We start from the raw sequence: 13734 nt of genomic DNA on the forward strand, positions 1-13734 counted from the left end.
ATGACAGCCTTTGCTTGGTGCATCAAGATAGGAAATAATGAGCTTCGTGTCATACTACACCAATTCGAAACAAGATTAAGAGAATTTGAACTGTTCTGTTTTATATGTCATAGCACTCTAATCCTTGGTACCTGAATACAGTTGATGTAAATAAATACCATAGTTAATGAATAAAAAATATAAAACTGTAAAAGAATTGTAATTACAACCATAAACCACCACTCTGGAATGATTTGTTACAAGTAGAGTGAGGGGAGTTTTCGCAAATGTTAGGCAAATATGTAAACCACTACACTGCAGCTCTTGGCTCCCTAAATTGGACCTCCGTCCTTGACAACCTGTTTGTGACTTGGACAGTAATAAAACACCTGAGAGGCACATGATAAACAAATGCCCAAGATGGATTTTAAAACAAAGTGTAAACAGGCTCTCTGATTCTTTAGATTAAACACGAGATATCAAAAGTTACCTAAGAGACAATGAGCTTGTTGCAGACAGACGTTTGGCAGTTAAATGCTTTGAAGCATCTCAACTGGTCAACCAGCAATAAGGAAACTGAGCTAAGGGTTAGATAAACTGGAAAAGATCCGAACCATAAGCTTTAAAGGAAGATTGAGATTGAGGGCCTTAATAAACCTCCAGGGCTTTAGTAACACACAGCGTCAGGCCCCACACTCACCCCAGCTCGACCACACTGGCACCACCGCCACCCCTCCCCAGACCCACTGCCACCACCATTGCTTCCTGCTGCTGCTGTTGCTGCTGCTTTCACATCTGCATCTTCATGCACATCCTCATAGCCAGAAGCCCTGCCTGCCTGCCTGCCTCCCTCTCCATGCACTCACTGTCTGCAGCTGCCCTGCTTTCAGTCAGCCAAGACCAAAGGAGAGTGGCTGGCTTAAGAGGGTGCTTGAAAGGGTGCTTGGTGTGAATGGAGTAAGTACTAAAGGAGTTTAGCAGCTTCTTCCACTTGGCTCGACTTTCTTGACACTACAAATTGCCGCATGAAGTTCAGTTGGTATTTTTCTCTTTATAGCTCCGCTGCACGATACTATCATTACTGTGACTCATTATGACACAAAAATGGTGTAGCTGTTATGTTTGCACAACATATCATCACGCATACACAGACACACGTGGGATTGGATACTCCATGGTGTTGTCAAGGAGACGAACCATAAAAATGTGTGCACTCACTAAAATAACCTGTGCTAGACCAAAAAAAAGAGTCTGAAACGTTGTTGCATGGCAGTGTGAGTTGCCTGTGGAAGAACCTCGCTGTCTGGCATCCTGCTTTCTGTCCTTGTTTTATCGCGTCCTTGTTTTATAGTGTAAATCAACATGTCAACATACAGTGTACTCTACCAAAGCAGGTTCATTATTCCTGTGCTGCATGATCAGGCCGACATCTTGGATGTCATTTCTAATTAGCCAGACTGTCGTATGGAATAAAACAATCAGCTCTTTAAACATCTCTCCCTTGAAGAACCCAGTGTGCTTTGTAGAGATAATAGAGTGAAGCTGCCTCCATACTCATTCTGTCCAAGGACTTGTTTCTGCTTTGCTCCTCTGCCTGTAGGATTCACTTGTTAGTCTGGGTGAAGCTGGGTGGGTTAGTTAAAGCTAACCGCTGAACTAACAACCTTGACTTGTTCCAAAAAAAGAAAAGAAAAAAGCCTTCAAGCACTGAGAGCTGCTGAAGGTGGATTAAGCTTCAGAATGTAATTAATGTAGTTAATGTGTGTGTAATAAATTTAAATATGAAGCTCTTTATAAAAGTGCATTCAGAAAGGAGTAAAAATAGGCATTTTCATGTAATTATAATTATATATTATTTGTAATTTTTTGTAATTCTACCTGAAAATTATCATTAAAACGTCTCTTTATGACTAAGTATGTTGTGTCAATAAGAAGCATATTTAATGAATTATACAATTTAAGACGTGTTCTCAATTAAAACATTCATATGTATAAATTCACCCTTAAAAACACTGATTTTTTTTCCTACATTTAAACTAACCATCTCGGTATTTTCTCATTCTCAGATTTCTCTCAGTTATAATTATGACAATTTATCTATTTGAAAATATTTTTATTAACGTGATTTCCAAATTCCAAAAATGGCTCGGCACTACTGAAATTTTGTAATAACATTGTGATAATGAAACCTCAATTATATTGAGAGCAAAACACTTAAAATGAAAAATGCAGGTTTTGTGATTATGGGAGTTTTATGATATTAAAATGTTATAATAAAAACAACAGCTTAGTTTGAATATATTCTTGTAATAATGACAAAAACCTCATATACTTATTTATGAGGCTCTGAAGAAGTTGTTCTTAACTTAGAAGATAGTTTCTGAATGATTCTCAAACACTCATGGAAAATATTGTCAACATTGCAAGATATAGAAAGAAAAACTATAAGAAATTAGAGCACATCCTGCATTAGGATTGCAACAGCTGTAACACCAATTATATCTCACACTGCAGCCATTTAAAATATTAAATGTTAAATATTCTCTAAACTTATTTGATATATAGAATAAAATGCATTAAAAGAGAGAGACTCTGTGACAGAGGCGTAAAGAGGGAAAAGGACCATGGGCCCCCTGGTGCCCCTTATTCAGTAATCATAAGATGGATCCCATCTATCTTTTGACCCCAGCTACCTATTTATTAAACTTTTGGGAACAACAATTTACAATGTTGCTGCATTTTTGCATTGACAAAACCCAAACAGACAAACACACATGACAAAATTCCCAAAGCTGCATTCGGGGGATTTCCTGCTAAAGTTTCGTTGGCAATGCTAAATTTTCGAAAGACGACACGGACTCACAAGGTGGAAACAATAAAAGTCGCTCTGTTGTAGCATATAAACTTACCATTGTTTTTTTTTCTTTGATAAATACCTTACCTCTTTGGTATGATGACTTAACTGCTTGCTAGTAGCAATATTACACTCAAAGAAACGTGTGAGCACTGCTACAAAGGAGGCAACTAGCATGTTGCTTCAAAAGCTTGACCGAAGCCTCCAATGACTTCAGTGTATTTTCAATGCTGTACTGTCTGAAAACAATGTGCATCATACAGGCTCAAGATGCAACTTCCCTTTAGTTTACTGCTTCTACGACACACACGGCTGTGCACGGGCATGTGTTGAAAACCTTTAGCGTGCTAGCTCTGCAGTTTGCCGCGGTATCTCTCAGCTGTTGGTTTGGACTCATGTATCCCTCATTGCATGCGCTTCATAACAAGTGTTTTGCATTCTTTTCCTCCCCGATTCCCTCTCTTTGTTCCTCTTTGTGTTCCCGCCAGATGTTTCAGCCCATGATTTTGTTCATCCTCATTCTCGTTCTCTTCTCATCTCTCTCATACGCCGTCATCTTTAAGTTGGTCTTCCTCTTTGCGCTCTTCTTCGTACTGTAGTCCGTTTGTTCTTCTCCACATCGTGTAGTCTGTTAGTTGATTATTACCCCCCCCTCGGCTTATCTTCTTTACCCATTTTCTGTTTTTGTTTTTCTCTGCCCGCTTTCTCGTCCCCCTCACACTGTTTGGTGTCTTCTGTCTTTGTTGTCCACAACCCACCTCACACATCTTTCCCTCTCCAATACCACCATCACCACCACCACCTGCACCCCGTATCCCGCACCTGTCACCCATCTCCCTAATCCCTTACACCCACCATCCACACTACCCCCCCACCCCCTTTCCCCTCCCTTCCCTCTCCTTCCCTCTCCCCACCCCACGACACTCACAGTCCGGTCAGAGGGATGAGCTGGAGTGGCGTCTAGGACAGGAGCGAGGCGTGGAGCCCCAGAGCCAGGGTGGGGGCCAGGCCCAGAGCAGGGGAGCCACTGGACTCACTAGGTACCACAGGCCCCTGGCTTTAAAAGTAGAGGTCAGTGCCTCCTCCATCTCCCTTCTGCTAAGTCTGAACCATAAATCTGGACAGTTTTTCTTTTTCTTTTTTTTTTTGACCTGAACACGGTTTTTATATTACTCCATTGCCAACTGATTCAAATGCTCCGCAGGGTGAATAACTGTCAAGTGCAGCTCTGCAGGATGAATGTAAACTCCAAACAGCAACTCCAAAACTAACTCAAACATTTAGATCTCAACATATTGATATGTGCAAAGCTTTGAGACATCCTATTTACATATTTTATTTCCTCTCCTGAGAGTTGCAGCTCTCTATCTCCAGATTTTTCTAGCGCTAACCTGACACAAGTATTTAAGATACAATGAGTGCGGAGCTTACCTTTGAAATGGAAGTGATCTGTGCATGCCAGCTGATGATATCTGTTCTGTTACACCTGTGACATTGTTTGGTGATAGTCAGGGGTTTACAGTTTGGAGTTGATTTTTGGAGTTGACTCAAGTTGAACACTTAGGTACAGGTACAGGTCAAATGTAACGTTCGATTTCACAGATTACTTATAAATTAAAGAAAAAAAGCACAAGTTATGTTGATCCCTAACAAAGGCATCTTACATTACATCCAACTACACTCCAAATTTGGCTGATTGTAAATGACAGTGGGTTAAATTTGAACTGTCCAGAAGGCCTCTAAGTCCAGCATGTCTAGTGACACTCCAGCCACGGTCACTTCTTGATGAACACGATGTCACTTCATCCACTCGCTCTACTTCCACACTAAAATCCACTCCCACGGCTACTGATGTTCAATTTATTTTATTTCTCCTTTGGTTTCACATTTTCTTCTTTCTTTGAAAATTTGTATCACCCCTGGAAGTAGGTTTGATTACCGATAAAAGTTCAAAGGAGCTTGAAAACATTTTGCTCATTCATTGCAGCAGATTTGCCGATCCTGTATGCATCTGCGGGTGGGCGGGCAGTTTGTTGCTCTTTTAAACAGCAGCCGTGTACAACTGCAGTAAATTAGGATGACCTGTTAGGCCTGTGTGTGTATTTAGTGTATTATAGCTGAATCTGCAGGCAGTGCACTCTGCAACGATGCCCTCTGGCTCTGGTTCATCACTACCAGTATTACTTTTGTGATTCAGCATATTTAATGTATGTAAAAGTGCAGCTGACACAGGGGAACCACAATACCCACACCCCTCCCCTCACACACACAGAAGATCAAAGACCTGAGCGCTACCAGCACACATCATCTCAGATCTGGTAGCTCGTTCGGTGACTCGGCTGATTAATAAACTGGCTGTGTAATCGCAGGACACCGTGATTCATAATCGCTGCCTCATGTTTGTGCTCATAGAGAAATTGCCGGTTGTTATGTAATGCAGAGCACTGGCAGCAGCGACAGCGATGTGACACACAACTATTACAGTTACAGTTATAGCACATTCGTGTGGATTTCTTTTTATCCCTGCGCTCTCTGCTGCAGTATAATCTGCAAGGTGCAGTGAATGAATGGGGAAAGCAGCTTGGATATGGCAGGATTAGCAGTGCACTGTTGGCCTGTGTGATTTGCATTTGACATTGGGCTGACAGGGAGGCGATCCAGGGTCAGTACACGCTGAACAGCTCAACTCGCTGTTGGAGGGTACAGTATAGTCCCAGCAAAGGATAGAGAAGAGAAATCGCATTATAAATTGCTGCAATTTCCAAATTGTCAGTCTGCAGTTTGGGGTATTTTTAGAGGGAAAGATGCGGATGTCTTATGAAAGAGCTGAAGACCGAAGACAAATCATCACATTCAAAACCATAAACATGGACATATCATTTCCCTAAGAGCATTTTTATCTCACTTGTAGTTAAACAAATTTTGCCAATTCCTTTTGCAGTTGGCATGTAATATTTTAGCTTTAATTTTTTTAGCACCACATTTTTTTTCCAGCATTTTAATTATTTTAATGCACTTTATCACTTGGTAATTTTTGCAAGTTAGTTAATATTTAATTGGATATTAACTCATTTTCATATTTAAAGATACGCTTTCAGAAAACTTTTACACAAAAGAATCAGTTCAACTGCAAATTCTCCATTTATTAGTGCATTAACAATTTTCGCATGTTTAGAAAGATTTATTTTGGAGATAGAAATCATTCTACGCCTGCCCGATTAGACGTGAAGCAACTCTTTGGTAATTCACAAAAAAATGAAAAAGTCCAGTGCTTGAAATTTGATCATAAAGCTTTGATGCTGCTAAATAAAGAAACAGTCCAGCCTGAAATGAGCAGCATTAAATCCTAATCATTTCTCGAGATGCTGCTGAAGAAGCTTTAATGGGGTTTTTTGCTTGCACAAAACTCGGATCTCATTTGAGGGTTTTTTTTTTCCCCCTCATCTTCCTTGGTGAGTTTTTATTTTGCAGTGGATTGAAAATTATAAATATGATCAAGTAGAATAATCTCGCCCACAAATCCCTGTTTGACTTTCAATTATAGCTTCAAGACCGATCGTGAGACATCGGTATGTGTGTAAATTTATCCAGGGATATGGTTAAATAATTGTTTGCTGTGCTGTTGTGGGTTTAGCTCCGGGACACGCCTGCTTCTGACATCCAGTTTCGTCTGGATCACGAGCGAAGGATGAGGGCGGCAACGGAGGAACGGGAGGCCGTCGCTTCTCTGCCTCAGGTACGGTTATTCAGTCTGAACGCCTTCAGAGAATGAGCGCAGGAGCAGCGGCATCACTCTTTGCTGGGTTTTCTATCTTTGCTGGCTGAGCAGAATTTTAAGTGCACGACACCATCTGATGGGAAAGAAAGTTTCAGTATTTTTATTGATTGATTGAATATTTTTAGACCAACACAGATGTGATACAGTCTTCAGTATGCGTTATCAATGAAACTGCTCTTCATTTGATTCAAGTTTGAGTTTAATTCTACTTAGCTTTGCAAAAAAGTTTGTTTTTGTTCATAATTTTGTCTTTTTTTCCCTTATGTTTTGTATTCTTGGTACTTTATGATTCATCCCCAACTGTCTCTTGGGTAATTTGATTCCAAATCATCAAATTTCTGACCATTTTCTGCTCAACTGTCACCAATTTACATATAAACTTCATGGTCCAGAGTTTGATGATATATACTGATTGGTGTGAAATTTTAGCTTTATATATCAGATACTTTTTAAGATATAGTTTTAGAAAAATGGGCCGTTGACCCACTTCCAACACACACACACACAGATCTCAAAAACTATTGAACATAAAAACTTGAAGTTTTCACTGGCCTCTTTATTACCATCAAAATGAATCAGGATCCATAATCTGGCACATAATACATTTTCTTTTAAAAACAAGTTTGTGGATTGGCTGGTTAAAATGTGAAAAAATATTCCGATTTTTCAGTGCTGTAAAGCATTCTTGCAAAGTCTCATATTTGACGACACACTAAAGAAAAACTTCACACTGGAAAAGACGACTAGTGACAGTTTCTCTATGTTGTATTTTACAATACCATAAAATAAAACATACGTTTTAGCATGCTGGAGTACAAAAACAAAGATATTAGTGGAAGGTCGAATCCAAATAAACAAAGATTTTATATGTATGTATTTGATCTGTTTTGTTTATTTCACTATATGAATGGAGGTTTTTTTGCAGCAGGATGATGAGCGTTTACGTCTGGAGGCCCAGCGTGAGGGTCTGGAGCTGCAGGGCCTTCAGACTCACGAGGTGCCCTGGGCTCAGGAGAGAGCCATGCTGCAACAAGAGGTCCGCCTCTATAGACGCAACATCATCATCATCTACATGAAGCTCAGGTGGATCCTTATGCACTGGAGGCTCGGACGCAAGGATGACTCTGGAGACGACGCGGTGCACCCAGAGGTGAGTCCGACAGGGGTTTTGTGGACTTACTTTTTACTTAAGCTTTTATCGATGAAATGATTCTCTTCATTTTTTGAGCGCTTTGACTCTTCATTGCACCAGAAACCAGACACAAGTGATGATGAAGCAAAGAAATAATTGTTAAAAAAAATAATAATTAGGGAATGAAAGGGAAAGGATCAAAGAGTTAAAGCAGGAAAAAAAAGTTTTTCTTCTTTTTTTTTAACTTTTGCCCCACAGCCAGCTGAGTCTGATGAATTTTTCAGTATTTTTTGCTTCACTCTCTTGTGGGGGACTTTGCACAGAATCCAGAAACAGTTGTTGGTTTTACCTTTTGCATCATCCATGAAGATGATCTGGTGCACAGAAGTCAGCATTTTGGATTCATTCCATTACTCTCATCATCCAGTGAGAATTAAAGGTAACCGTGGATATACTGAATAATAAATAAAGTTCCAGGAAGCTGTAGTTCAGTGCAGATATGCTGTCGGAGTAACCCAAATCCCTTAAAAATGCTGCAGATAAGATGGGTTGTGGTTTAAGTCAATCATTAGGAACAACACGAGGTAAACGACAACAAACAAATGACTCATCCTGATTCACTTCCAGCCCCGTGCCTCTTACTGGTGTGTACGTCCCACCTGCGATGGTTAATTGGTTGGCCGGCTGATTGAGCGACTCCATTAGTTGCTCACCTTGTTGATTCAGTGGTCGATGTTTTCCTTGTTATCTTCTCCTGCCCCTGGTTGATTAAACTCCTAATTTATAAGATTCATGTGTTTAGTTTTGTTTTTCTTAGATGAATACACTCACTGGATTACTCTATGCACTGCAGCCAGCAGCGATAACTTCTTTTCCTTTAATTTTCTCCTGATGGACAATTTATTTTCTTTCTTCGAATGAGCTGTTTTTGCATAATTCTGTGCTGCTGTTTCTAAATCCCTCGTTTTTTCTATCCTGACTCATCGAAGCCTAATTTGTGTACAGATGGTGGAGCAGCGAGTTACCAGCAGGTTTCTTTCTGTGTGTTTACATCGTCCTTATCTTACCTTGACCTTAAATCTTAATTAAACTTGATTTTTTTTATATCCTTTAATCATCATAATACCCTCAAAGAGCTTTACAGTCCTTAGATTCAGAAACCGTAAAGCAAATTGATGCTTCTCACCTTTAAAAAACAAAAAAAGGTTGAAAAAAGAAAGAGCTGCTGAACTTATTTTGGTGTTTAGTCTGCAAAGGCTCAAGGCTGCTGAGACCATGTGTTTGAGATTGCGCTGGCTTTGTTGTTAGAATAACTTCAGTTTATTGACGCTAAACATGATCGGAGAGGAAAACTCTCCAATCACGTGGAGAGAATAATTAATCTACTCAAATTCAAGTAACTTCATTTATTCACGATTCTATATTGAGAACATTCTCATTTGCACATTGTCCTGTGTCAGGACACTTGAAACAAAAGCCATCCTAGTAAGAATAATAAATACACTCAAATTTGCACCACCAATAGAAGATGGTGTAGTTGTGGATAAGTTTACTTTACTTTGGGCAACTTTTACACAACTGTAAATCCTGGATGGGGTCAGCCTTCAATCAGAACATCCACCTGCAGGCTGGATAAGCCAAGGAACGAGTGTCCTCTAGCAAGACGGTGAACCTCAGATTGCCCTGATTGGTGAATGCAGGGTGTAGTGTGAACCATAAAAGGTTTAAATAGCATTAAAGAGCATTAAATATAATTTAAAAAGCATTAATATGGTATAAGTATAACACCTGAAGAAATCAAATGAGTCAGCTTCAGTTGCTTCTGCTGTGTTTTTTCTGTCAGAGTGTCGAGAAACATTTGAAATATTTTGGATTTCTTTTGCTTGTTTCTTTTGGGTTTTTTGAGGATCTTCTGATTGATGCACTCCATAGACCTGAATGAATGATTTTTGCCTCTAGGCTGTTTCCCTGGAACAGAAAGCATAAAGAGCACTGAGCTCCTCTAACTGACAGGGAAGGCCATACTACACTTCTGTACAAGTCACACTGAGAAGGCTGTGATATGTAACGTCTAAAGCACAAAGCAGCAAGCACTCTATCCGCCTCTTAATCGTGCAGGGGCATTGTCATTTTAAGTGTGTACAGTCCAATGCCTCAAATACGGAAAGATCTGAAAGTGCACGCTGTTCCTTCTGCAAATGTTCTCCATGATTCCCTTCACTGCTGACCTCGGTCAGACGTATGTCTTTGCTGACATGCATGCAACGATATAGGACGAAACTACATTTCTAGTACTGATTGTGTGTGTGTGTGTGTTATTTAATGTGCAACTAGCTGCTATTTTTTTTTTTTAAAGGTTTCACAGCATTACACCACGCTCGATCATTTGTTTTGCTTTCTATCTGTTGCATCAAATTTCTTAGAGTTACAGCCGAGACTTTTTGGAACAAGTTCAATAACATCGGTATCTGCGGCGTTACAAAGCTCCCATTTATTAAAAATGCCTTTTTTCCTTTTTTCGCTGGAGTTTTGCCTCACTGTCACCTGGTGATAAGGAGACGGCGACTTATTGTGTTTCAAAATTCTCCCGAGTGTCTCTTATCCTTGGAGCCCAGAGATTTTCATTTGAGGGCTTAGAGTTGTGGAGCTTTGACTGACTGAATTTCGAGGATGTTTTTCAGGTGGAAAATTAAGGAATTAAATGGGTGAAGGAGCAGATTATCCAGCTGTCAAAAAAGGGAAAAAATAATAATAATTTTTGCATAACTTAAGTGTGAGTTCATTTCCTCCAAAATAACCCAGACTGAATACGTGTGTGGTTTAAACTCACGGGTATGGATTTTGAGCAGGACTTGTTGTTCGTATTAGATAGCTCAGATGTGTTGGTGAAAGACTTGGGTGTGTCACTAGCTTCTGTCTGTTGCATGCTGGGAAAGGCTCAGCGATTGTGAGCCTGAAACAGAATGTGTTGGTACACAACAAAAAAACCCACAAACTAAGCGCACGAATGAAAACATGGCTTTTTGTTGCTCTATCATCTGTTCCAGTTTGAGAAGTTGGAGGGCTTCCCAGAGTTGGGAGTGATCATGGAGCAGGCGGAGGGGGAGTCAGACCGAGACGAAAGACTGTGTTTACCACAGACTCCAGGGGACGTCCCCGACACCACACCCATCATCCCTCTGCCGTCACCTGACCGTCACCTGCAGCACCAAAGACAGGTACGGCGCCTCTTACAGCAGCTCCACTGTCACACACGCTTTATGAAATGTAAAAAGGCAAACACCGTTTTAGAGACACCTGTTCAGCTGCTCATTAACACGATTAGTTGATTAGCCAATCATATGGCAGCGACTTGGTCTTTCGTGTCATGTAGGCATGGTCAAGACGACCTGGTTTAGAAATCGATGAGTCTCGACTTCTGCTGCAACATTCAGATGGTGGAGTCAGAATTTACTGTAAACATGATGAAACCATGAAACCATCCTGGCTTGTATGAATAGATCAGGTTGCAAGTAGGGCTGTAAGGGTGTGGGGAATTTCTTTTGGCACACTTTGGACCCCAAAGTACCAACTGACCGTCATTTGCCTGCCAGAGTTGACCTGAGTATCATGTCCATCCCTTCATGACCACAGTGTGCCCTGATCTCTATCCAGTTAGAGCCTCTTCCCATCTTGAATCCGACACTCATTGCAAATTCTCCCAAACTGAGCCCCAATAATGTTTTAATTTATTGCCATTTTAATCCGTGTGGATAAGATCGTCTTTTTCTGTTGCACGTTTAGGGCAAAGATCTGAAATTGAGTCATTCGTCTGGTGGAGTCTTTCTGGGCACTTTAAAGAGCAAAAGCTTGTTAATGGTCCCTCACATAATGACTCTCACTTACTGTGTTCAAAAGCATGAATTTGGCAACCTTATGAGTATAATACGAGCACAGCGTGCGTCAGAAATGTAATAAACTTGGATAGGATGTCAAGTTTGAGGCACGATGACTGTACGATGGTATTACTGAATGAAAAAAGGGCTTTGGCTGCAGTTCTACTACTATTTGTTTCAAGCTCCATCATCCTTAGTGCAGTTATGATAACACGGTTTCTTTGTTCTTTCTTCAGCACAGTTTTCTGGATGAATGAATTTATATTTTCAGAATGACCGTGAGCTCTAACACAAAAAGGTTCAAAGCTGTGTTTAGTAAAACGGAGTGGAATACAGTAAGATGTAATGGAGACTTCAGTAACTGTAAAAAGAAAACACATCAAAAGTTATACCCTTTTTTTTTTTACTCTTTCATTGTGTGCAAATGAGTGTTTGGCAGATATTCATTGGAGCTGCTTGGCACAGTATGCAGATGGGAATTTTGACCTACATAACTGGTTAGAGACGGTAATTATTTTGGGTAAACCCAGTTTTATGCTTCTTGTTTATGCAAACATCAGGAGACAAAAGGAGCTTCCTTTTTTTTGAGTTTCTAGATCTTTCATGTGATGAAATCTCCTTTCAGTACCTCAGCTGACCCCCCTTAAAGTAAAGAAAGCAGCTAGACATTTTGGGTCGAATGCATTATTAAGCAGCACTAAGTGCTCTACTTTGTCGTGTTTTGATTTTTCCCAGCATCTCAAAAATGGTGTGTACAATGATCTGAAATTGTAGCTTCAGTATGTGAGCAGTGAACAAGCGTGCATAGTGGGTTAACGTGAGGGCAGAAATGCAGACTTGATATAGTAAGCATTTGCACACGTGCAGCAGAGCAAGCACAGATCATAGGTCCTGCAGCCAGAGTGAGATATTAGTGACATAAGATTATTTTAAGATGTGAAAGGGCCATTCACAGTTCTCAGTGACAACCGGAGAAGAAAGTAGGCAGAAGTCAGATTGGTGATGAAGAAATCCTTCATTCCTTCGGGTACTGCAATTGGCTGATATGATTGAAGTGCTTAAGCATATATGAATAGCCTACATACGGCAGATAAGTTCTGCAGTCGTTGTGAACTTTCATCACATTTCTGGTAGGGAGAGCTCCTCCTTTAATTAGACTAAGCAGTCTGTGAACGTGGTGTTTTTCCAGCAGCTGAATGTTGACGTCTAACCGTTGACTTCACAGCACTCAGATACTGACGTCACCGGTTTTGGCAACGACGTTTGAACCAGATTGTGGTTTTTGTGTTGCTGCTTAAACATGGGCGGGATCTTCCATTCGCTCCACTTTCCTCAGTCATTCATACGAGGTTTAATCGCTGTTTCTGGTTGTTGATGCTGAGACTGATGCTAGAAATTCCCTGCTGTTGCTAGCATAATACTAGCTTTAAATCACAATGGTAGATGATGTTGTAAAGTGGCTCATTGTGCTGTGACAACCTACATATTTAAGGGAAAGTAAAGAAGTAAAGAAATGCTTCATAGGAGCCGATTCATTTCTTTAAAACTTGGCCCGTGGTCCTCATTCTTTATATTAAACTCACTTGTAGAATTTGTTGTGTTTTATAGCGACTTCTGAGTGAAGGTGATTGCTCACTCTTGTAGTTATAGAAATGTGAGACCTGTGAAACCTTGATTGTTTTTATCCTGTGGCCTTACAAGCACAACAGGAGGCAGGCTGTAAAGGCAGAAAGTGAGTTTTACTTCAATAGTACATGTTCAAGGTTACAAAAACAGGCAGACGGGGAGCACAGGGAGGATCAGGCTGAGGCAGAACCCAAAGTATGAGGAAAGGTTAAGAAAACAGAAAGCTTGAAAGGTCAGGCATCAAGATAATCTACCAAAGGTGGAGGTGTATGTACTGAGGACTGGTGGGAGTGGCTGGTCAGAAGAAGCATAGGAGCAGGTCATAAGAAAACAAAACCCAGGCTGAATGATTTTTGCGACTGTGACGTCTGCTAGATATGAGCTCTTCTGGTGAAAGTGATATAAATGGTCAAATGGCCCCTTTGTTTTTAATCTTGTACGGGTGAAAATGTACTACTATGAAAACTGTAACAGCTGTGAAGGATATGAA

General features: G+C 40.4%; 1 protein-coding gene across 8 annotated transcripts in view; it reads left to right on the top strand.

Annotated features, from left to right (window-relative positions):
• The window catches only part of LOC120723928 (microtubule cross-linking factor 1), a 78340-nt gene that overhangs the window by 41023 nt on the left and 23583 nt on the right, over positions 1-13734 (top strand). For 6 of the 8 annotated variants that reach the window (XR_005693835.1, XM_040015776.1, XM_040015812.1 and 3 more), the window contains exons 6-9: positions 3764-3904; positions 6468-6569; positions 7537-7761; positions 10791-10961. Coding sequence is in view for 7 of the 8 variants with exons in the window: in XM_040015776.1 (XP_039871710.1) it covers positions 3764-3904; positions 6468-6569; positions 7537-7761; positions 10791-10961 (639 nt within the window). In the remaining variant the exon portion in view is untranslated. The remainder of the gene's footprint in view (positions 1-3763; positions 3905-6467; positions 6570-7536; positions 7762-10790; positions 10962-13734) is intronic. The other 2 variants (XM_040015786.1, XM_040015798.1) reach the window with 2 other exon arrangements.

Source organism: Simochromis diagramma, unplaced genomic scaffold (genome assembly GCF_900408965.1).
Source record: "Simochromis diagramma unplaced genomic scaffold, fSimDia1.1 OVJJ01000205.1, whole genome shotgun sequence".
NCBI lineage: Eukaryota > Metazoa > Chordata > Actinopteri > Cichliformes > Cichlidae > Simochromis > Simochromis diagramma.